This window comes from Lutra lutra, chromosome 16, assembly GCF_902655055.1.
Source record: "Lutra lutra chromosome 16, mLutLut1.2, whole genome shotgun sequence".
Lineage (NCBI taxonomy): Eukaryota > Metazoa > Chordata > Mammalia > Carnivora > Mustelidae > Lutra > Lutra lutra.
The window spans coordinates 10811859-10836937 of NC_062293.1; the positions used below are offsets into that span (position 1 = coordinate 10811859).

Genomic DNA, 25079 nt, shown 5'->3' on the forward strand with positions numbered 1-25079 from the left:
CCTGACAATATCATCCCATACTGGGCCCTCTCACCCAAGCTGGATCCTAGTACATTCATACATAATTTGATGCCAAACCTACTCTGACCACAATAAGAAAATAAAGAAGACTATTAACCCTAATAAATATACACAAATTTGAAAAGACCTTTTGTTAATAATCAATACTCAAGAGGGGCATCTGGGTGGCCCAGTGGGGTAAGCTTCCAACTCTTGATTTCAGCTCGGGTCATGAGCTCAGGGTCCTGAGATCAAGCCCTGAGTTGGGCTCTGCGCTGGGTGTGGAGCCTGCTTAAGATTCTCTCTCTCCCTCTGCCTCTCCCTCTCCCCTGTTCGCATGGTCACTCTTGCTCTTAAAAAAGAAAAAAATCAATATTTAAGAGCTTGGTAACACTCAAGTAGAATTTTTTTTGTTTGTTTGAAGGCTTACAGGCCTTTTCTAAAAATAAGCTTTGCCTGGCTACAGAGCCTTGGATCTTACTCATTCCCATTCCCTCTTCAGCTTTGTTTCGTTAGGACTAGGACCATGTGTTACAAGGAAAGGATGCCCTCTTCCCCCACTTCTCAGTGCACTACCTCTGTGTCTGTCCAAGAAAGCTGCCTGTGACAACCACTGCAAGTGTTCAGTAGATCTCATTACCCCCAAACGTGAGTTCAGCATGTGTGTGTGTGTGTCTGTGTGTGTGTTGTGTGTTTTCCAAGCTAACACCCCCCAATTTAGAAGCATCCAGTCTGTCATTAACAATAGAAAATCAGAAGGAAGAGCAGGTAGTCTGCTCACGGACCAGATGGCTAGCCTCTTGTTGTACTTGCTTATTCTACTGAGAAAAACCATATTTCAAGTTCCATTATTACCAGTTTAAGATTCTCCCCCTACCGACTGCTTTCTTCACCTTCCCAGGTCGAGTGAGACCATTTACCTTCCTGGGTGTCCTGGCTGCTGCCTGTAACAGAACTCATGGGCGTATCACAAGGAGAGCATGAGCATGCCGCCATGTTTATCTTCCCATGTTATGGGCTGAACTGTGTCCCCCTAAAATTGTTATGTTCAAGTCTTAAACCCCCAGTACCTCCGAATATACCTTACTTGGAAATAGGGTCATTGCATTTATCATCACTTAAGATAAGGTTACATGGGATTAAGAGGGGCCTTAATCCAATATGACCAGTGTCATCATAAAAAGGAGATACTTAGACACAGGTGCCCACACAGAGAAAACGCCACACGAACACGAAGGCATAGGCCAGGTGACGAGGCATCTACGTGCCTCCAAGGAATGTCAAAGATGGTCAGCAACCCACCAGGAGCTAGAAGAAAAGCTTGAAATGGATTCTCCTTCCCAGCCCTCAGAAAGAACAACCTGGCCACCACCATGATCTCAGACCCGTGGCCTCCAGAGCTGTGAGACAATAAATTCCTATTGTGTGAGCCACCCAATTTGTGTTATCTGTTCTAGCAGCCCTAGAGAAAGACTACATCCCACCAGACTATAGAGCTTCTCAAGGATATTGATGGAATTCTATTTGTCTGGGTATTTACATAGCACAGTGCAGGGGCAGGTAATTTAATGGTTCGATAATGTTTGTTAAATTCAACTAAAAAAATATATGGTCCTCGGCACCCCCAGCCTTCTCAACCATCCCACACGCCCTTACCCAGCCAACACTGACTCTCTTGTCCTTAGCCAGATCACATCAGGGGAAAAAAAAAAAAAAAAAAGATTGAAATTGGGGATGGGAAAAGTTATTCTAACCTTAATGTATCAGGATCTCTCAATCTCACTTTTTTTTTTTTTTTTTTTTTTTTTGACAGAGAGAGCACAAGTAGAGCCACAAGCAGAGGGAGAGGGAGAAGCAGGTTCCTTGCTGAGCAAGGAGCTCGCTGTCAGCTGGATCCCAGGACCCGGCGATCATGACCTGAGCCGAAGACAGCCGCTTAACCACTGAGCTACCCAGGTGTCCCTCAATCTCACACTTAAATCAACTCCAGAATTAAATCTGTATTTTTTTTTCTACTTTACCTATAAAAATGGAAGCTCATTCAGGAACAAAGTCCCAAGCAAGAAGACTTGGCAAGCCATTCAAGAGATGACATAGCTGGCAGGTCCTGTCTACCTGGCTGGGTCTTACGTGCTCCTTAACCACACAGCAAGGTGAGGCAAAAAGTGCCCTGTCCCTTTCCTGACTCTGAAGGCCCGTGAGTGCACCCACCCGCCTCCCCCACTTTACTGACCCTGAGCTGAATGAAGTCACTGAGGAGAAAGCAGGTGACTACGTACGTACTGGTCACACTGAGAAAGAACACACTGGGAGCTTCAGAGCTATAGGTCACTGTGTTTTTTAAACCAAGATAATGAAAGATAAGTTAATTGAACCTATCAATTGTTTCCGTGTATTTATCTTTTAAATTGAATTTTTCTGAAATTGAAAATACCCACACACAAGATTTATGAACTCTCTTGCCAGTACCCAATATCCTGCTAGAGAGAGTAACTTTGGTAAAACAAAGAACATTCTGGAACACCTCCCATAAGGTAAGTAAAATTCAGAAGTGCACTGAACAGTTTTCCTCTCTAACTGACTTCTGATGATTCTAGAAAAAGGAAAAGCCCTAAGAAATGGAAAAGGCAGGTTGGCAGGTTATAAAAAATGAAAATTGCAGCTGTGGCCATGCTCTGGAAAATATTCCCTGACTTAGCTAGACGTTGATCATTGAACCAACAGCTTGCTTATATAATTACAGTGTGCCTATAAACCCAGGTGATATGATATACTTGTTTAACTATTAACCTCTGGATTTCCTGGAGTTTCCACAATCAAGAAAAAAAAAACAACTCTAAAAGTATGAGAGAGGATATATTCCATTTATTAACTTATTGTGATCATAAGTAATAACAGTAGTATATAGCTTGGTAAGAAAAAGGAAATTCTTAGAAAATACAAACGAGGTCTTTTAAGCTTTGGGTATTTTGCTTGGATATCTCTTTTTTATTCTTCTAAGGAACTGTTGTGCCTATATGAACAATCTCTTGGTGCCCCTGGATTCTTGAAGTCAAGTGAGATTCCTTCTCCATCCGGACCTTGGATCCTGGGCACAATTTCCTCATCAGCTCTGAAATTCATGTTGATACTTGCACACTCACTGTAAAAATTTCCCTGAGCCCCTTCTCATCCCTTGGACCTCCCGACTCACGGTATCTCTTCTGGGCATATCTAGGATTCTAGCTTCCAGTCTACACACTTCTGTGCTTTTCTTAACCTCCTACTAGGCAATGAGCTTCTTAGGGCTAGACAGAAAGGAAGAAGGGAGCAAATTTATGTTCACAGTGCGCCTAGCACAGCACAATGCCTCAAACCCAGCAGCGTGCCCAATAAATATTTATTGAAGAAATTATTCCAAGCACTGGCCAAAACACATGATGTAGATAAACTTCCCTAATTTTCGTAACAATCCTGTGAAGGAGTGTTGGTCTCTCCATTTAGCTGGTAAAGAAACCAAAGCTAGAGGGTAAGAAGATTTTTCAAGCCTCATAGCAAGTAAGTAGGAGACCAGGGCACGGTGCTCCTCTGTCTAGTTCCACAAGCTCAATGTCTTAAATGGAACCATCTATCCCAACTTGACTGGTTGAACTAATCTGGACAAACCCTTTATGCGAGCTCTCCCTTTAGGCATGTTCAGAGTCTCTGGGATTATGTTTTTCAAATGGCAGTGGAGTTTGGGGCACATGAAGGAGTCAAGAAAGCGGGGAGAATACAGTTATCACGATTTCAAATACCACAGAGAGGTTGTTTCCGCACCTTCACTCCAAAAGAACTCCCATACTCTTTACCATTCTGTTCCTGCTGGTTCTTCAGAGTCTAGCCTTACACTTATCTCTAACCCATTCCTCCCGTGTCCGACTGGAGCGGGGAGAATGGAGGAAGGGAATAAATAACTTGTCACTCAACATCCAGACCATCTATCCCCATGGCCTCTGCATGGGATCCCTGGGAAATGACTGAAACATAGGTGTGACTGTCCTGCTTTGGCTGGAGAGAAAAGTCGAGAGAGAGAGTTCATTCCCCACTCCCCCAGCTGATTCCTCTACCACAAAAAGAGAGAATTCTAGTTTCTTCCACACCATCCAGTACAAGAGGAAAGCAGTGGACAGGTAGGCTCACTCGCAATTTCAAGGAAATGACACTTGTTACCATTACAGAGAAATAACCAGGATTACAGGAAATCACTAAGCCACAAAGGAATTATATGCCTCTTCTTAGGTATGGTGGTGCCAAACTGGTCATGTTCTTACTACTGTTTAAAAAAAGTTTAACTGAGAGGTGCAGGGAAAAACCTAAAGTTTGGAGCTGCTCCATTACAGCCTGTAAGACAGCTAATGGAATCAGTATTCATTGCTGATGTTTAACGGTAACTTCCTGTCTGTACAGTATCTATCAGCAGACCAGTTGTAACCAGCTTCCTTCTACCCATGGATACTTTGTACTTGGAATTCAACCTTAACACTCAGAATGAGTCAGACTTGCTATCCCATGATCAACAGAGGCTTAAAGGAACACGTCGAAAGGAACCTTTACATAGGTAGACACTGGACAGCCCCTCCTAATGATCATACCCAGCCCCAGTGTATGCAAATTCACACACAATCCACTCATGTTTTCTACCACCAACCCTGTCTTCTGGGTAATGGGTTCATAAATGTATTATGGAGTAACTTAACTCAAGTGGAGTAGCCAGGAGCTCAGGTTCTCGGGTCAGACAGACCTTGATTAAAGCCACTGCTATGCTGTCAACCGTGCCATCAAAGGCAAGTTCCTTGACCTCTCTGGCCTCAGCTTGCTCATATACAAAATGGCGCATCACCTCAACACACCCTAGTAAGGGGACAAGGAGATAATTCAGATCGATGGTTAAGCACAGCTTCTTGAATACAGAAAGAATCTGCAGCATTGCTACCATCTAGGAGAGTAAGAACTATAGCCCTCCCTTGTATGTGACTTAAACTTACCTCACTCTGGGTATGGTGAGTGAATCTGGACTCATCCTACTGAGGCGACTCTGTCTCCCGTTAGCTTCCATCCCTACCTCTTCCCTCCCTTCCTTTGCAGAACATCTCCCTGGACCATCCTTCCTACATACACATAATACCCACAGTTTAAGTGACTCTGTAAGCAAAAGGATACTCATTCCCCAAACAAAAGTGTCCACCCAGGGGTGGGAGAGTCAATGTGATACACCAGCTCTAACTTCACAGGCGATGATAAGTGCAAAGCTCTCTGGGTAAGATGTGTAAGATCCTACACCCAGAGGGAAGCTTCCATCTTCTCTCCACACAAAAGAAACGATGGACCCTCTGGGCTGGCTCATAATCAGAGTCAACAAAGCCAGGCAACCATGGCAGTGAGAAATTGTTTTTACTTTATCGGCTTTTCAACAAAATGTGAGATCAGGAAGGGGAGAAGGAAGGGAGCAGGGGGAGAACGAATGAACAGCTTCTCAGTGGGAGGGGCAATAAAGAAAAGAAATTTGAAGCAAACAGGAAGAGTGCAGCTGAGGGGAAAGGACCCCAGGATGGGCTGCCGGAGACCGGTAGCTGAGTTCGGCGGAAATGAGCAATGGCCTACAAATCCCATAACCAGGAGAAGCACCACTCAGACATTTCCTGTGGGCTGGGCCTCAGAGGTCGCTGGTGGAGTTAGCTGCCCAGGTTAACAACTTCCAATTAAAGCCAAAGAGGAATGTAATATGGAAGCCCCATCATGAAAAGATTCCATTACTTGATTGAAATAAGTCATAAAGGGCAAGGTCAGCAAACGTATTTTGAAAAAGGCCAAACAGTAACTATTTTGGGCTCTGTGGGGCATAATGTCTCCATCACTACTATTCAACTCTACCACTGCTCGGGGGGTAAAAGTAGTCCCGGACAACACATAAATGCATGTACACAGCTGTGTCTTAATAAAACTTTATTTGTAGACACTGACTTTGAATGTTATATGATTTTCATGTGTCACGAAATATTACTCTCTGGGGTTGTTTTTAACATTTTAGCTCATGGGCTATCCTTAAACATGGGTGAAGCTACAGTTTTCAACTTCCCTGAGAATGAGCATGGGCCCTGTGGTCAGACAGGCTTGTCTTTGCATCCTGCCTCTGCTGCTTACTGGTTATCCAGCCGCAGGCACATCGTTAACTCACCTGAGCCTCAGTTTCCCCATTTGTAAATTAACAGTAATGGTAATTATCCCCAAAGGATTGATGTGAAGTTCAAAGGCATAACACATGAAAAGTCATTCCCATAATAGATGAGGATGAGGATGAGGATGAGGATAGCACAGAGTGTTGGGGTGTGGGCTGAGATCCACAACTAGACCTACAGCTATTTAAAAAAAAAAAAAAAAGGCTGATCCCAATCCAACTATCTAACTTAAGGAAGGATAAAGAGACTCGAATATAAAGCAGACAATGGGCTATCCAGCAAAGGTCTATTTAATGCTTCAACTCACAACTGAACTTGACTCCACTACAGTGCTTTGATAGACTTCATGTGACTAGGTTATAACCTGAATATCCTTTCAGTGCAGAAAGGGGATTTATGGGCCGCATACGCAACTGTATGGACCAGCTCAGGAAAGGAAGACCCTATGAGGAGACAGGGCAAAAACCAATCCCAGGACAGAAGGGGGGCAGCATGGACATCAGGGGTGGGTTAGGAGGAAGTGGGGAATTGTTGTATGTGGGGGTTATCCTTGCAGAATTCCCTGTTTTGTCATTGAGCCGCAGCTGTTAAAAACTTTCAGGTTATCCCTGACAACCCATCAGAGGCTCAAGTGCTGAGGTAACTTACAAAGAGCTGTTGAGACCAGCACAGGATGGGAGCCATTCACTCCCGTCCCATCTCATTGGATCCTGAAGACAGCTCATCTTAGTTCCGCGTATATTTTTTTCTTTTTTAATTTGACAGACAGAGATCACAAGTAGGCAGAGGCAAGCAGAGAGAGGGGAAAGCAGGCTTCCCACTGAGCAGAGAGCCAGATGCGGGGCTCAATCCCAGGACCCTGGGATCATGACGTGAACCAAAGGCAGAGGCTTAACCCACTGAGCCACCCAGGTGCCCCAGTTTTAAAAGAAGCAGCCTAGGATCAGACCACCTATAAATCTATCTAGAGGACATTGGTGGGAGAAATGACACTTCTTCAGCCATCTAAATTGTCATTTATGCTATTCTTGCAACTTCCAAATAATGAAGCAAAGATCTAATGGGCATATTAATGCAAACAAGGCAACAGAGGAAGAAAATTACCTTATAATTTAATTACCCCAAGCCTCTGATGAAATGTGGAGGAAAGTGATAGAGACCACCCCCCACTGATTAAAAATACTCCATCAGACATTTATTGAGTACTTATTATTTATCAACCCAATGCTAAAAGAGGTAGAGACACAAAGATCTACAAGAAGAGATGTTAGCTACCCAGCAGGGGCTTTCAGAGATGGTCCATAAAAGGCAAATAACAATTACAGTGGTTAAAACTTGCAGCTGTAGAGTGTAAGCACTGGGAATTAAAATGAGAATATTTGCAAAATATCCCCTGGCAGAGAACTGGGAGGAAGCCCCACCACCATGATTCATGGATCGCCATTTCTTGGGTACAGGAAAAGAACCCCTACTGTTTGGCCTGTCAGCCCCTTTTGCCAGCATGCTCCCCACAAAAGCAAACAAAACAAAACAAAAGTGTGAAATATACTAAAGATTCTGAAGAAAAAAAAATGCTTTATAGATGTGGACTGCTAATCTTTGCGTGTTGTTTAGTGAAAAGAACTTTGGGACAGAGAATCAGGGGACTAAATTCCACCTCTGGCTGTCTACAGGCAAATCACTTTCCTGCAAAGCTTCAGTTTACTCATTTGTAACATGAGCTGATTAGACTACAAAACTCCTTTCCTAGCTCTAAATTCTATCACTGAATATCAGGATACATAAATAAGCAAGTTCACTAAAGAAGGCTATGATAAGACCTTGTGATTGTCATATAATTTGGGATGTCATCAAAGTTGACCACAGCCTTAGTTTTTCTAACAAATCTCACAAACTAAACCACTTTTATGATGCACATGATTGCACATGGGGCTTAAAAATAAAAAGGCAACTTTTCTGCAACAGTGCATAGAACACAGCCAGGTGCTAGGCAAGAATTATTTATGAAACTAAAGAAAAGCTACTTTTGCCTGTAGAGATTAACTGAAAATGCAGAAATTGTCCAGAAGTAAGTCATTTTCCAGACTAGAATTTTAATCAGATCAATCCTTTTTATTTTCTTATTTTTAATATGGATCTAGATAGCTATAAAAGTATAACAAAATGAATTTATGAAATACGTTAGGTTTACTTAAGACATTTGGGTTAAAATTAAAATTAGAACTCACCAGGGAACTAAACAGTTGAGACACATGAGACCCAACTCTCAACCCGTGATTACCTAAGCTTTGCAATTTGGGAATGTTCTGTCCTAACTCTGGAAATAATTTGATCCCCAAATTAAAACTTCAAGATACATTTTATGAGAAAAACTCAAACACATAAAACACAAATGTCAAAAAAAGGGGGGTGATTTCAACTTTCTTTTTTTTACTAAAAAATGCAAATGACAGTAAGTACTAACACCTTCAATCAAATTGGCAAAGATTTTTTTTTTTTTTTTTTCCAAATTACGAGACCTAGGATGAAGGAAAGTAGCCATAGTCTTTCTGGACAGCAATTTATTTGGTAATATTTACTGCGATGCTTAAACCAGAGAATGAGCACTCCCAGACATTGATGGGAATAAGAATTCGTGTTAGGTCTCTGGAGGGCAATTTGGCAATATGTCCATGCCCTCTGACCTAGCACTTCCATTTCTAGGAATTCATTTTAAAGACATAATTGGGCAAATGCACAAGTGTATGTTCATGGCATTCATTCCAATGTTGCTTATAGGCAGAAAAAAAAAAGAACTATATGAAACTCTACCTGGAGATTAATTAAACAGCTACATCCTTACAAATTAAAATAAGCAACTGTTTAAAAGAATGGGGTAAGTGAATGTGTGTGAATAGGGAAAGATCCCACGACACATGGCAGAGTATAAAACAAGTTGCCAAGTATCATCTATCACGTGCAAAATAGCACTTACGTGTATGTATGCAGTCACGTATGTGCGTACAAATGTAAGGAGATGTTTACCGAAAAGTCACCAGTAATTAACTCTGGATGGTATGAGCTGGAGTGATTTTTACTTTTCTTATTATGAAATTCTCTTTGGCTTGAATTTTGTTTTCAATGAGTGTATATCATTTTTATAATAGAAGAAATCTATTTTTAAAAGGTGGAACAGAAAAGGACAGTGGGGAAGAATATGATATGCAGAACTTGGGATTTCGTCTAAGGCCACAGTCTACAGAATAACATATAAGCTGAGCTGACCCTCATGGTAACTTCATAATATTGAAAGTGAATAAACATGAAGGTTCTGTTGAAGTAAACAAAAGACAACTGAATATTATGAATGTAGAAATACATTCACTTGAGAGGCACATGGGTGGCTCAGGTGATTAAGGACCAGACTCTTGGTTTCCACTCAGGTCATGATCTCACGGTCATGAGATCAAGCCTCACCTCAACTCTACACTGGGCATGGAACCTGCTTCAGATTCTCTCTCTCCCTCTGTCCCTCCTCCACTCAAAATAATAATAATAATATATATAGATAGATAGATAGATAGATAGATAGATACACACACACACACACACACACACACGTAGATATATTCGCTTGGAAATATCTCATGGTATATTGATAAGTGAAACAAAAGGTAACTAAATAGGCATTAGGTCTATACACACTTTACATTTATTCATACACATATATAGGGACCATTCCAAAAAAAAAAAAAAGTCCAAAAGGATAAAAGCCAAAATGTATGCTGTGGTCACTAGTGAGTCTTACTTTCCTTTTCCTTATTTTTAAACGTTTCTATAATGAACAAGTGCTATGTGTGTACTTTTTTCTTTGGTTCTAAAAATATTCATCTAGATCTTTCAGATTTTAAAATACTAGAAAGTAGTTCCAATGAGATAAATCTCAGCCCTTTGTAACTCCAGCATCAAATGGACCACCACGAGAGCCCCTCAGAACCCCCGCAGCTGACACTCAGCGGGTTGTGAAGTGCTGAATGCCACACCGACACAAAACAAGCTCGGGGAAACCCAAGGTACCTATTCTGATTTTGTGTCCTGAGATGTACGGGGTTATAAAACATCCTGGCTCAGATTACAGGCTAAGCATGACAAGTCTGTCTGGTACAACCTAACAAAGGAATTTATACAGAATGAGAAATTTACACATTTCATTTCCCAGGGTGGAATGAATTACAGAAGAAAAGAGCCCCTAGGAGTGTCTGCCCCACTCCTACATGCTTTTGAATTATGCCTTCCGTGCATTTCCTCCAACACGATTTACCCAGTACCGTCTTAAACTAAGGGAAGCTAATATTTTTAAAAGGTGAAAAGAGGGAGAAGGGAGAGAGAGTGCCTTTCTTACAGAGTCAAACTTTGTCTGTATTTTCAGGTGAACCGGGAGATGCCGGACCTCCGGACCTCCCTCTCTCCCTTCCTCCCTCAAATCATCATGGCTAATAACAATAGTTTTTCTCTCGCGGGTAATGTAGATGACACATTTTTCCTGTAGCTTGTCTTCCTGTAATATGCAGGAATTCCTGCACTTTCTGGGTGCCCTTCCTGTTAGCTTACATTTCAGATTTCCTCAAAAGGCATTCTACCACTTTAATATTTGAAAAATGTCAGCTCAACCCCAGACAGCTAATATAAACAAGCTGAAAAGCATACCACCTAAAGTTACAACTGTGGAAAACAAAATTTCTTTTTAAGAAATTCTTTCTCAGAATCTCACTGTTGGTAAGGCTGGAAAGAAGCAGCCCGGTCCTTCCAGCTCCCAGGGAGTCTGTAATTCCTTTGCCTCTGCTCTGCCTTAAATTAGAGGTCTGTGAGACCGAATTATAGTGATCTAGAAAGTTCGTAAAGGTCCTTTGGATTGAACACGTGGTTAAATTCTTCAATACCATGAGGTTGTATCCACCTTTCACTTTTAACTCCCATTCCATTTGGTTGTAGTATTACAAAGCAGTTTGGTACTGCAAAAAACGTCTTGGCCCCTTGAGACTACTGTAGCCGAATTAGGCCAATTCCACACTCAACGTCCAAGCCAAGGCTCCCATGCCATTTCTGAAATGATCATTGCTTCTTTGTATCGATAATTTTCCTTTTGGACAGGAACACTGGCACCAGATGTACCTTCCAAAGAGGACTCAATTAAGAAAATCATTTAGCTAACTAGGAACTGATTTGAGGAACCACCAGTAGCTGATCTACCATGGGCACACTCCTCATGGAGGTGTGCCATGCTAGTGCCTTCTCGTTTCCCAACTCAGCTCTATTGGGACAGAGCTACCTTCAGAGTGAGCCAAAAAAAAAAAAAAAAGTAGAAAAGGAGCCTGATTTACTTTAGACCCTAAGGTCCATAGATAAGGTCACTATAATACCATCTTCTTCATGAAACCTTCTTATCTCCCAGAGAGATCACTACCATCTCTAAAGTCCCAACTGGGCCATTTCTTTTCACTATCTATGCAATTATCTTGTATCAGAATGATTTGCACACCTGCTTTCTAAATGGTAAGTTCCTTGAAGGAGACAAGTACATTTTAAATATTTTGTATTGTATGCCCCCTAATCTTATGCAATATATATATATATATATACACACACACACAATATATATATACACACACTATATATAATACGTACATACACATACATATGTATACATCTATTAAACTGAATTGAATAAATGAGCGTATACCAAATACAAAGTAACTAAATGCCAGCTCTTTAATACCTCAAAGCCTGGAATGCCCATTCTAAGCTGTTAAGTCTCTGCTCAGGAGACCGTAGGTTTCCCCTCTACTAAGGAACACCTGTACTTCATAATGCCTGTTCCTAGGTTCTTCAGCACTCTGAGCTTTCCAAATTCCCATTCTTGCCTCATAGTCAAGGAAAACACAGTCCTACTTTGAACTCCTGAGTACATATATCACTTCCTTCTTGGTCTGAGATGTGTGATTCCCATCAGGTAGAATTCAACAAAATCCAAAAAAAAAAAAAAAAAAAAAAGGCAGAAAGCTTATGAGACACTTTAATTTCACTGGGTCTTACCCATGCACATAGTGTCCCTGGTAGCCTTATTCACCTATCCCTAACTCACCTCTTCCCTCCACACATTCTCATATGGCTTACGCTTTCTCTATAGCGAAGGATTTGTTCTGAAACAAGTAGTGACTTAGGGTCCTAGAGGCACCTGACAGCACCCCCTCAGTTCTCTGGTGCCATGTCAGGAATTTTTTAAATCCCCTCCCCAGTATCACATTAAGCCTGCAAAATACAACTGTGTTTAAAAAAAAAAAAAAATTGGAAAAAGAAAAAAATTAAAAACAACAACCCTGAATTTCTGACCTATTATAGTTGTCCAAATACACATAATTACACACTTAAAAGATTTCATTATGCTTTTCAACGAAACGGTGCATTCCCCCCATGTTGGTGTATTGCTTAAAAGTACAGTTTTTCTCCCCATATTTGCCCCCCCCCAGATGCAAAGCATCTCCTAAACGGGGAGACATAAAACATCTATGTCCTCCCTGCTGCTTCTAAATACTGTGAGCCAATAAGCAATTGGTGTGCAGTGCAAAATCTCAGAAGAGAAAGACTTCTCCTCTGCTTTTTTGGTAATATGCTATTATTCACACTTCACCTTTACTTCCTTTAAAAATCAAAAGTTGCTTAATGTTCAAAGCGGTATCAATGAAAATTCAGCTAAAAACAGGCACCGCAACGCTTTATTCCCAAAGGAATATAAGATTACATTAATTTCCTACTAGTTTAACTCAACTTTTACCTTTCACCGGCACCTACAGACTTTTTAAAAGTTTGTATTCCTGTTGCACATAAAATTACTTATAATGTGTATGCATACTAAAGAATTTTACAATTATATAAAGCACTGCACATTTAGACGCTACCAACCTGCTCTATCTCTCCTGACTGTGCAAAAGGCAAAAAGAGCTCAGTAATCCTAGCAGAAGAATGCAAATAACGTCAATGCACAGCTGAACTGCAAGCCCTGCCTTACAGGAACTCTCTGTGTCTGCAAAAAAAAAAGACACATACTAAACAGGAAATGCAACTGAGCTGTGGAAAACCTCAAACTTAAAAATGCAATCGCCAGGCGAAAATTGCATCCATGCATTCATAAATGCATGCGTAACCCTTTGCATTTTTGCAAGTAATGCAAATAGGCTCTTACCTTTCGACTGAGACATTTTCCCCTTTCCTTTGATGGGGGAGGGGAGCACAAAAGACTTTGCCTTGCTTCTCTTCTGTAGCTAGTTTTGCAACAAAGATGCAAGCTGCAGGCGTGCAATCTTCATGCAAGTGGAGTTTCTCTTGACCGATGCAGCAGATGGACTTTCAGGGAATCAAGATGGAAATGCACACCTTGCAAAACAGACTGGAAAGTGATTTTTCCCCCAGTTGCAACGTTAGGGAAGGCTGTGCTGCAGCTACATGATGGGCCAGGGCTGGCAGCTAAAAGCTCCAAACTTGGAACTGAGTATCTTAGTGCGCAGACGTCCTTCCTGCGAAGGGCGCGAGGGCCGCTGGGTAATGTAGTTCCGAGCAGAGTCCACGGGGCTCTGATTTAAGGAAACGTGGTCGCTTGGGTCGCTGAGCGAGATGACTGGGTGCGCCCAGATAAACAAGTCAGACATGCAGTCCGTAGTAAGTGATGCGGCCAAAAACCGGCAGGGCCAAGGCGAGGGAGCATTTTTTGTTACCGAAAAGCCCCTGAAGCAACAGTTGAAGAACATTAGGTTAGCTGAAAAGCATTTGGCTCGCTGAGAAGGTCGTCTTGGCTGTTTCGTGTTTGCAGGGCAGCACCTGTTGTCCCTGCGTGGAGACGTTTTACCCGCCCCCCACCTCCATTTTAAAAAACAAAACAAAACATTTTTCTCGCTTGGAGAATTGGTTGGTGATTTGGCTGGCTAGAGGTAAGATTACCTTTGCAACCGAAGAGAAGATGGCAAAGTTTTTTAGGCAGAAATGATCCAAGTGGGTGATTTTCCAGGAACCTGAAATTCATTACAGGGGGTTGGGGGGATGGGGGCTAGTTCTCATTTCTTGAAGGGTTAAAGAGGAAGTTCTGCTTTTTATGTGTCTTAAGCTAACTTTATCAAAGTTACGATGCTTAGATGCTTTTTTTCTCAGCTGATGGGAGAGGAAAGCCCCTGGTCTAAGGGAGAAAGTAGGTGGTAATCTTAAATTAACCAAACCAGAGATCTTGAATTTATTCAGCAAAATATTTGTTGAATTCCTGGGATGGGCCAGGCACCTTTCTAGGGTCTTGGGTCATCCATTTGTCATGCATTGCTTATGGCTAGGGGATAGGCAGCAACATGGTAGACAGAGCCACCCCCCTCACAAGGAAACCAGAGAAGCACAGAACAATCCCATGCAAGGAATGAAGCTGAGTGAGGGGGCGTGGGCTGCATGCAGTGAGCTCAGAGTTCGACCTCACTGAGTAGACCAGTTTCAGAAATGTGCTTTCAAGGGAGAGTGGGAGAAATGGAGGATTTCAGGCTGCCGAGGTGTGAACCAAGCACAGTAAAGAAATGAGGACAAGCCTACTCAGGAGACGCTAAGGATACTATGTTGCCTTGTACACCAAAGTGGGGGTGGGCAGAATTTACAGGTGAGGACTGTACTGGGTGGTAAAGGCCAACTAGAAGTTTGAACTTTATTCTGCAGATACTTGGGAAGTGGTGAAAGGCTTTTGAGGGGCGTGACTGAATCAAAGCATTGTTTTAAGAAGGTAGATTTGCCCTCTACAATCACGGTGAGTCGAAACTGGGAGAGTCTAGAGATAGTTCTGATCAGTGGTGTAAAATAAAAAGAGGCACTTTGAAAGAGGTCAGCCAGATTTAATGACTGCTAATGAACACTAGGGCTGTTTTGTTTGGAATTCTAGGAAGCCAGGGCCTTCCGAGTAATGTAGGAAACAGGCCACCATGTTTAAGCTAGAAGTCAGTAAATCAGCTCTTAAATACACAATAGGGGATGAAACCAACATCAATTTACCTAAGTTACCTAAGTTAATCTCCTGTCCTGGCATTATTGAGAAATAATCAAGGTCACCTTGGGTTCATACTAATTTCTGTCTCTAAGACCATGGGGTCTCAGTCCCAGGAGCCACAGAATCAGGGGCTTAAGAGCTCACTTTCTTTTGGTGTCCTTCTATGCAAATCCTTGCTGTCTCTTCCTCTCCGTCTGGCACACACAGTCTTGGCATGTATTCGAACTGGCATTTTTGTTTTTCAAAGTCTCATTTAACCAAGAGGCATGTGAGGGCGGAGATCCACGTCCATGCATCCCGTTCACCTCTGCAGACACTCATGGAGCACGTGCTAAGTGCCAGGCCCTGGGGGAGCTCCTGGAACTGTACACAGACTCACTTAAGCCCCCGATTTAATCACAGCCCGTCTGGTGCATGTTGCTGCTGTCATTTGTGCTGGTAGTTTCTCTTCATGGCATGCAGAGTTCACCGCTGGCAAACGGATCGTGTTCCGAAAATCCATCTGTAATTCATATTCCCATAGAAACGATATGTTCCACAGCCAATGCCCATATTCACTCACACACACCACATGTATGCAAAACACCTTCGACCCATACACTGGCTGAGCCACGTGTTTAAAAATAACAAAATTGGGGCAGCTGGCTGGCTCAGTGGGTAGAGCATGCAACTCTTGATCTTGGGGTCGTGAGTTCAAGCCTGACGTTGGGCATGGAGCTTACTTAAAAAGATAAAAGAGCAAAATTTATCATTTTTTCCTTCTGGGAAAAATGTTTTTTGAATTTCCACAAGGAACTCAACCTCTCTTTGAAGTCTTAGGTTCCAGAAGAAAAAGTTCTTGCCTTGGTGGTCAATGCTTTTCTTCTTCCATAGTCTAGGGGGGTCGGGGGGGAGCTATACCTCTGTGCAGTCATGGGCCTTGCCTCTTCTTGACAGTCTGTGGCAATGCTCCTAGGATAGGAATTCCTCCTACGGGGGTGTAAGGAAGTGGAAGCAAAGTCTGGCACATTTATTAGACAGGACATCAGGTGTTTATCTTGAGGTGGCCTGGGTTCCTGCTTCAAATCCCCCCATCTTGAAAATGTTCTGCACTTTAGATCTTTCTAAAATGCAAATTTGATGCATTCCCCCCCCACCCAGCTTATAGTGACCATCAAGACAATGGCAAACTTCTTGGTGTGGTATAATTGGCTCCTTGAGACCTGTGCCCTGCTTACCCTTCAGCTTCATTTCTCATCCTATGTTGATGCTATAACCAGAAGCAGGGTTCTCTCTCCTTCCCTTTAGGTACACTGGTCCCTCTACCTGGCAAGTCTTTTCCATTTGTGACCTACCTCATTCTGATTTGTGCTTCAAGAGTTAGCTTAGCTGGCATTTCCGTTTGGCAGCCTTCTGTGACGTGTCACCCTGTGAGCACCCTCCGTCTGAATTAGGAGCATTCTCTAATTCTGTAGCTCCCGGCATACACCTCTTTCTTGATACTCCTCATAGGGCTGAAAGGTGTTCATTTACATCTTTGTCTCCTCCAGGAGCCTGAACTACTGGAGGTCAGAGACTTACCTCTGCATTCCCAGTACCCTGTAGCTAGCATAGAATGGGTCCTCAAATGCCTACTGAAATAATGAATGCAATAACTTGGGAAAGGACTTGTGATCACGGACAGCCTGGATAATGGGATTCAATGATAGTAACACCTGCAGGTGAAATTAGAACACCTGGGCAAAACCCTGTGCTGTCAGGTTAGAGGCGTGATTCGTGGAAGGATGACCTTAGATTAAGTCAGACTGCCACTGAAAGAATTATTCTAGAAGTATATGCAAGGTGGAGAAGGTGGGGGGTGGGGGGGGGCGGGTAGGTTGTCTCAACCTGGGGTGATTTTGCCCCCTCCCCCATCCAGGGACTTTTGGAAACATCTGGAGACATTTTGGGTTGTCACAACCAGGAAGGAGAGAGTGGTGATCCTGGCACCTGGAGGATAGAGATCAGGGATGCTGGTAATTGTGCTACAAGGTACAGGAAACTTCCCAAAACCAAGAATTATCTGGTCCAGGGGTGCTTTAGTGGCTCAGTCCATTCAGCATCATGGTCTCAGGGTCCCGGGATCAAGTCCCACATCAGGCTCCCTGCTTCATGGGGAATCTGCTTCTCCCTCTCCCTCTCTCTCACTTCCTCTCAAATAAATAAATAAAATCTTTAAAAAAAAATTATCTGGTCCAAGTGTCAGTAGGGTTGAGTTTGAGAAACGCTGGTACATAGTGACACCTTGAGAGGTTACTGACATTCTATTTTTAAGTTAATTTAAAGCTGATGAGATTTGGTACTTGTAACTTTTGATGTGCGAAATACACTAGAATCTAAGAGATGTGGTTTCTAGTCTTGGCTGTAGAAAGAGCTGGCAGTGGCTCCTGAGGCAAGTCACTTTCCCTTTCTGGACCTCTTTTTGTTCCACTAAAATAAGGAGGGTTAGATTAAGTTCCAGTTTTGTTTTTGTTTTTTTGTTTTTTTGTTTTTTAAGATTTTATTTATTTATTTGATACAGAGAGGAGCAGAAGCACACAAGCAGAGGGAGAGGGAGAAGCAGGTTCCCCGCCAAGCAGGGAGCCTGACGCGGGGCTCAACCCCAGGACCCTGGGATCGTGACCCGAGCCAAAGGCACTTGCTTAACCAACTGAGCCACCCAGGCACCCCTAAGCTCCAGTTCTAATATCCCATAGCTGTAAACCTAGCTCAGTGTGTGATTAAAACTAAATTAAAAGATTTAAAGGAAGAGAGGTGTGATCACATGTTCTACTTTTTACATTGGAATTTAAGGGCTCCTGATCCCCTGTTTCTGCAAGCCAATTAATGACTGTCATAACAATAGCTCTTAAGAGATGAGACAAGAAATATTCAAATTACAGTTTGAAATATTGCCTTCCAGATAACAGTACTTCTCTGTGTGTGATATTTATGAATGTTTTCCAACAACGTCTACTAGATGTCAGAAACATGGGAAAGAAGGTGCCAGAGTTAAAGCTGAGAGTTCAACTCTGAATATCTCCTTTCCTAGACTCTAGAAAATTGTAGTATAAATAGGTGCGTTATATATAATAACATACACTGGGGAGAAACATGGTAGGTTGGTTTAAGGAACTGGATGAGGAGTTGCAACTGTATAATAGCTTTAAGCACAAATTTTGTTTTCACTGCATTAATATATCACAATGAATTATGATTGTTAGTAGGAATTTTAGAAATTCCAAGGTAGGTTCAGCTTACCTTCCAGTGCCCTCCTCACAATGGCACAGGTATACCTGTTCTCTCTTATCTTCCCTTCATATACTCTAGGATTCCTTTGCTTAAGTGATCCGGTCAAAATATGATTATTTATCCTACCAAGCTATGAATTTATATGTCACATTTCTGTATATTAACTCATGCTAGTCTATGTCTTTGCTTTATTCTGGCCCCGACCTAAGTCTTCATTTTTTCTGAAGTCTACCCTTCATTCAAGGTTCAAGGTCACCTCTTCTATGGAGTCACCCTTGATCACATCTCTCTGTCTTAAAAGACATTGTCCCCTTTAAATTCTGATGGCATCTGTTAGCTCTTCTGGGCCATATATCTAATACTGTCTTGCAGTAAATATTACTTAAATACAGATCTTACCTCTTCTGCTAACTCTTTCATTGTCTGCGCATTCCTAACTCCCTTTGGCAGACCTACTTGTCTCTATTTGGCCCTTGTTCTAAGCTTGGGCAGGGACAATTTCATCTTCATCACATTGCCCCCAGGTTAAATATATGTCATACACATAATATGTGCTCAGTTAATACTCATTTATCTGATGTATGGATGGATTTGTTACATATTGAATGCATTCACCTAAAATGGGTTGGTTAACTTATCTTAGCATTTTGTTAAAAGTTAAACAAATGCCAGCACAGGGATTTATTAGGAAGAAGAATTTTTGTTTATTTAATTATGATATATAATTATCTAAAAAGTATTTGACTAATACTTTAAGACTCCTATTAAGATTCTAGATTTTCAAATTACTATCAACAACCTTTAAAATAAGTGTCTGATCTAATGGAAATGCCAGCTGAATCTCCAGATTGCTGCTTGTTATTGCTATTGTTATATTGCTTGTTATTGCATTCTTATTGAATAAAAATGTATAATGTGAATGCTCAGTGTTTCTAAACAATCAAGGAGACATAGAGAGCTCCAATGTGATGCTGTTTCAACCTTGCCCCCAAACCAACTTGAGTCTTAGCCGGACATACTAGCATGAGCTGACTGACAAAGGATGTAGGTTCTAGGTAAGTAAGAATAGAAACGATTCCTGCCTGGTATTCACCCTATATAGAGATCATGCGTCATCTAGATAGTGTGTTAAAGCAAATAGTGAACTGCTTTGAATCATCAGATTAAGTAATACAGGGCAGGCGCACAAAAGATTTCAAATTCTGTTAAGAGAGAAAATTGCAGTGATGACTAATCCAACACATGCATATACTTTGTCTCCTCCTTCCACCATAGTCAAATCAATCGATTTCCATCTCCACAGATATACACACGCATAGATACACACACACAGAGATGTGTGTGTGTGTGCCTAGTTGTCTCTCCCATACAACCCTCACTTGTTTTCTTCTGTGGTCCTGCCCCATCTGGCTTCTGGAAACCTGAACAAGTCAGAGCTCTACAGAAAGCCAAGTAAATGGTCATGCTCTGAATGTGAGTTTCAAGTTACACTTACATTTGGAACTCCTTTGCAATACTCCTAATCACTTCCATATTTAACCAATCATTGATTTGTATTATACCAGGGTGTTTCAAATAGATATGCACCTTGGCCACCCAGATACCCAGACATTTCGCTTTGCAACTACTTCCAGAGAGAAGACCTCCAGAACCTTGTGTTTGTACTGCACCATTGTGTTCAGCCTTAAAGGAATGACAACTCTTGTCACGGCTGTCATTGCAGTTGTCAGGAGTGATATATTACGGAGGGGTCAAGGGTGATTGGTACATGCGCTAGTGACATGAGTGGCACACATCAAAGATTTATTAAATTATAGACAGCCAGGGGCATCTGGGTGGCTCAGTTGGTTAAGTGTCCAGTTCTTGATTTCAGCTCAAGTCATGATCTCAGGGTTACGAGATTGAGCCCCGCCTTGGGCTCTGAGCTCAGTGGAGTCTTCCTTGGGGATTCTCTCTCACCCTCTCCCACTACCCCTCCCCCTGCTCATGCTCACTTGCACTTACTTTCCATCTCCCTCTAACAAATAAGTAAATAAACCTAAGAAAAATTACAGAGAGCTTGGAGAATTTCTTTACAAGGGGAGGTTGTCAAATTATGGCCCATGCCCCAAATTCATTGTGCCTGCTGTTTCTGTAAATAAAATTTTATTGGGATACAACTATGCCCATTCACTTATGTATTGCCTGTGGCTGCTTTTGAACTACAGCAGAGTTGAAAGAGAGACGAGTTAGCCTGCAAAACCTAAAATATTTACTTTCTGGCCCTTAACTGGATGAATGTGCAAACCGTGCTTTACAAATTGGTCTTGACTGCATGTTCCTATAAACCCAGTTACTAATGAATGCATTTCAAAAGGTGTTCAAAAAACAAAAATTTTTTTTACAGTCACTCTGTGCTTGAACAGTTTCTAGTACGAAAGTCTTAACTCCCCAATTATATTAAGTCCTTGAGAGTACTTATGAATACCCTGGAGATCTTATACAGCACAGGAGGGGGTAGAGAGCAAGCCTGCTCTAAGTATTTCTTGATAGACTGATTAAATCGAGCATTTCCTATAAGAATCATGAGTCTTGTAACATAAGAAAAAACTAGCTCTCAGTTTTCCTTGAGTATCTCTGCCTTTCCATCTATTTTCCTTTTCCTACCTATCTCTCAGGATGTTCAAATCCCAGATATACCATAAGAGACTCTTAATCTCACAAAACAAACTGAGGGTTGCCGGGGGTAGGGAGTGGGTGGTTGGGTTATGGACATTGGGGAAGGTATGTGCTATGATGAGTGCTGTGAAGTGTGCAAGCCTGGCGATTCACAGACCTGTACTCCTGGGGCTAATAATGCATTATATGTTAATAAAAAGGGGTGCCTGGGTGGCTCAGTGGGTTAAAACCTCTGCCTTCGGCTCAGGTCATGGTCCCAGGGTCCTGGGATCGAGCCCCATCGGGGGTCTCTGCTCAGCAGGGACCCTGCTTCCCTCTCTCTCTGCCTACTTGTGATCTCTATCGATCAAATAAATAAATAAAATCTTAAAAAGAAAAAAAGACCTCAGTTACAACAAGCATGGTACGGGTTAAGAAAATGGAAAAGGTATGGTCTCTGTTCTGAGAAACTTAAAATCCTGTGGGTAATGTTAGTAACATTTTAATAATATTTCAAAGCTGACTGGCTCTTGCCACATCCACTATATATCATTTTACCCTTACAGTGACACTGAAGTGGGTTGTCCCTAAACCCCAGTTTATCATCAGTATCTCATGTTGTTGCTTTACTTGGACAAGATGGAAAAACGTGATTTAAAACGGTCCGGTTGCAGATGTAGAAACTCGTCTTCTGATCCCTAATCCCTTACTTCAGCTATCCAGTCTCCCTTTAAGCTAGGTAACTTTTAGTCAATGCCCTAGAAATTGTACCTTTTTCAGGTTGAGTCATGTGGTAATATTTTACCTTGTTTTATATTAGTTATTCATGGACAGGCTCAACTCAGGACTCATCAAAGTCCACAGTAAACCTGTGTGTCTCCTTTACAGTCGGTACCTTAGCTAACATACTGTGACAATTCGGTAAATCCGGTACTATTTGAGGATGAGTTAGAAACACTGATATAGGACAGTGTTGTGCCCTTCAAGCCTCCTTGATCTGTTTACACTGATATTAATAGATGGTTCTGGGCTTCAGTCACAGACCTGAATAATTTCGGTCACACCGACCTGCTGCTCTTCGTTAAAAACTATAAAATATTCTGGGAACTCTTTTAGATAAGCGATATGTGTAAGTCACAGAGAAAGTTCAACGGTTCACAAAATATTTTTTTAAAGATTTATTTATTTATTTGACAGACAAAGATCACAAGTAGGCAGAGAGGCAGGCAAAGAGAGCGGAAGAAAAGCAGGCTTCCTGCTGAGCAGAGAGCACAATGTGGGGCTCGATCCCAGGACCTTGGGATCATGACCCGAGCTGAAGGCAGACACTTTAACCCACTGAGCCACCCAGGTGCCCCAACAGTTCACGAAATATTAAGAAGCTGTCTGAACTATACAGTGCTATAGAAATAATTATAGAAAGTCAACATAATAAATCAACTTTTTCTTAAATTGTTCCATTTGGATTAGTGTCCGAAGGAAAGGCTTTATTATTAACAGCATATGGCAGATACATTGAAAACACTGCTAATTTTCCTTATTTCCATTCCTTTGAAGTGGTAGACGCATAATTTTGTTTGTGAGCCAAATTCATAAAAATAGGGCGTTCTATATATTTGTTCAATTAGTCTATCTTCTTATAACGAAATTGGGTTTTATAAGTATTATGTAATTGTATAGTATTAGAAAGTAGTTATTTGAGAATATAATGAATGTCTGATGGTGTTTTATAGATTGAGCTTCCTACCATAAAGAGGGTTAAGGTGAACCTCTTTATGGTGCAGTAATGGGAGCCACATGCTCCATGTCTTTTCATGATTCTGTAGCCTACAACACAAGGAGTACAACAGCAGAGGTCTATCAGATTGTACCTACCTCCTCTGGAATTTTCTGGAAGTCTATTTTAGATCTCCCTTCCAGTAGCCTTACTTTACTGACATTTAGGTGGGAAATGAAGACAACCTAAAAACCTGCACATTGACAAAAGGCAACCAGAGATTTTCTATTTTACGGGGCCTTATTTATCCAGTTGTTTCTGGATTGTTTGAATCCAAATAAATACCAAATGCATGTATTAAACATTGCCATCTGGCACTGAGTAAATTTTGAAATGCGGGTGGATATTTCAAAGAAAATTGCAGAGAGTATCGTGTGCAATTTCCTTAAGCTGATTTCCATGAGATCTATGATTTCGGAAGCTCAGTCTACAGGTGTTTTTTTACCAGGCATTTGGATGTTTTTTTTTAAAAAATACGCAGGTAGTGCTTTATGAAAAAATAGAATGCTTGGCTCCTAACTTTTAATGACTCATTAATTTTGTGTAAAATAGAGCTTCTCATAGTAGTTATTTAAAATGCGCCATGTAGGGTGCCTGGGTGGCTCAGTGGGTTAAAGCCTCAGCCTTCGGCTCAGGTCATGATCTCAGGGTCCTGGGATTGAGCCCTGCATCGGGCTCTCCGCTCAGCGGGGAGCCTGCTTCCCCCTTCCTCTCTCTCTGCCTGCCTCTCTGCCTACTTGTGATCTCTGTCAAATAAATAAAATCTTAAAATAAAATAAAATGCGCCATGTAAAAAATGTTTAAGGTTGTAAGAATTTCATAATATTAGTTCTTACCGCATCTTAATCAGATAGCTAACCGAAATGTATCTGGATTTGAAGTTAGGGAAACTGGATATTCACAATAAATGTTCCTGGCATTATAAGTAGATTCAAGAAAGGAAGCAGAATATATAAATTTTTAAGATGTATTTATTTATTTGAGAGAGAGAGAGTATGTGTGCTCATGAGGGGAGGAGGGGCCGAGGGAGATAAGCAGACTCCTCACAGAACGAGGAGCCTGACACAGGGCTCAATCTCACAACCCTGAGATCATGACCAGAGCTGAAATCAAGAGTCAGACACTTAACTGAGCCACCCAGGTGCCCAAAGTAGAATGGATTTATGACCTCTATCTTCTAAACGAAGATAAAATCATAATTCACAGGATGTAACCAAAAGCCGTCTCAAATATAAAATACATTGCTCTCTTTATTCCTGTATCTGCAGATATCTGTCTCTTTCTTCATCAACATTGGAAGGGTCACATTGATTCAGATTTTAATCTAGTAACATGAAGGCACTGTTTTAGTTTGCAAACTGAGAACCCTCACTGCTGCAATTTTAAGGGACCTGATTTATATGATGTTGACTTAGGAGCCATATCAAGGTAAAGCTAAAATCATTAACAGCCATTCTGGTATTTTAATATTTAAAATTAACAGAGGAACAAAGTTTTTGGAAAAATGACTAAAGTAAGATCACACTTCTTTAGATGCTACCAATGTATTAATACACCTCCCAACTCAGAGACATACAGCCTGTATTCTGTAAAGATGGTTAACGATTTCAACCTTAAGTCTTTTTTTTTAAATTTATTTATTTGACAGACAGAGATCACAAGTAGGCAGAGAGGCAGGCACAGAGAGAGAGAGAGGGAAGCAGGTTCCCCACTGAGCAGAGAGCCCAATGTGGGGCTCGATCCCAGGACCCTGGGATTATGACCTGAACCGAAGGCAGAGGCTTACCCCACTGAGCCACCCAGGCACCCCTCAACCTTGAGTCTTTATACGACCAATAGTCATGGACTACTTTTCAAGGATGGTGGTGACTCTGAAATATGGAATTTACAGGCTGATGATGTTATTCAAGTGCACTTCTACATAATATGGCTCTTGTGTTTTGTTTCAAACCAATTCTTGATAATAAATCAACAGATGTCATATGAAAAAAATGATTCTAAGGATTCCGGCTAGGTATTTCCTCTGCCATTCATATTTAACTTGGGAAGGGAGTTTGAATTAACAAATTCATACCTATCCTACCTGTTTTCAAAAGTTTGTATTTTTTTTAAGATTTTATTTATTTATTTATTTATTTGACAGAGAGGAACAGATCACAAGTAGGCAGAGCAGCAG

At 41.5% G+C, this 25079-nt stretch overlaps 1 protein-coding gene and 1 long non-coding RNA gene across 5 annotated transcripts in view; one reads left to right on the top strand and one right to left on the bottom strand.

Annotated features, from left to right (window-relative positions):
• Positions 1–13719, bottom strand: part of MAP2K6 (mitogen-activated protein kinase kinase 6) — a 118579-nt gene extending 104860 nt beyond the window's left edge. For 2 of the 3 annotated variants that reach the window (XM_047707137.1, XM_047707135.1), the window contains exon 1: positions 13417–13718. In XM_047707137.1, coding sequence (XP_047563093.1) covers positions 13417–13432 — 16 coding nt within the window. In that variant the 5' untranslated portion in view covers positions 13433–13718. Of the gene's footprint in view, positions 1–13416 lie in introns of all 3 variants that reach the window. The other variant, XM_047707134.1, reaches the window with a different exon arrangement.
• Positions 13720–13845: 126 nt separating this feature from the next.
• LOC125087143 (uncharacterized) overlaps positions 13846–25079 on the top strand; it is a 36876-nt gene continuing 25642 nt past the window's right edge. Inside the window, exons 1-2 of one of the 2 annotated variants that reach the window (XR_007123368.1) lie at positions 13846–14158; positions 14916–15003. This is a non-coding gene — a long non-coding RNA (uncharacterized LOC125087143). The remainder of the gene's footprint in view (positions 14159–14915; positions 15004–25079) is intronic. The other variant, XR_007123369.1, reaches the window with a different exon arrangement.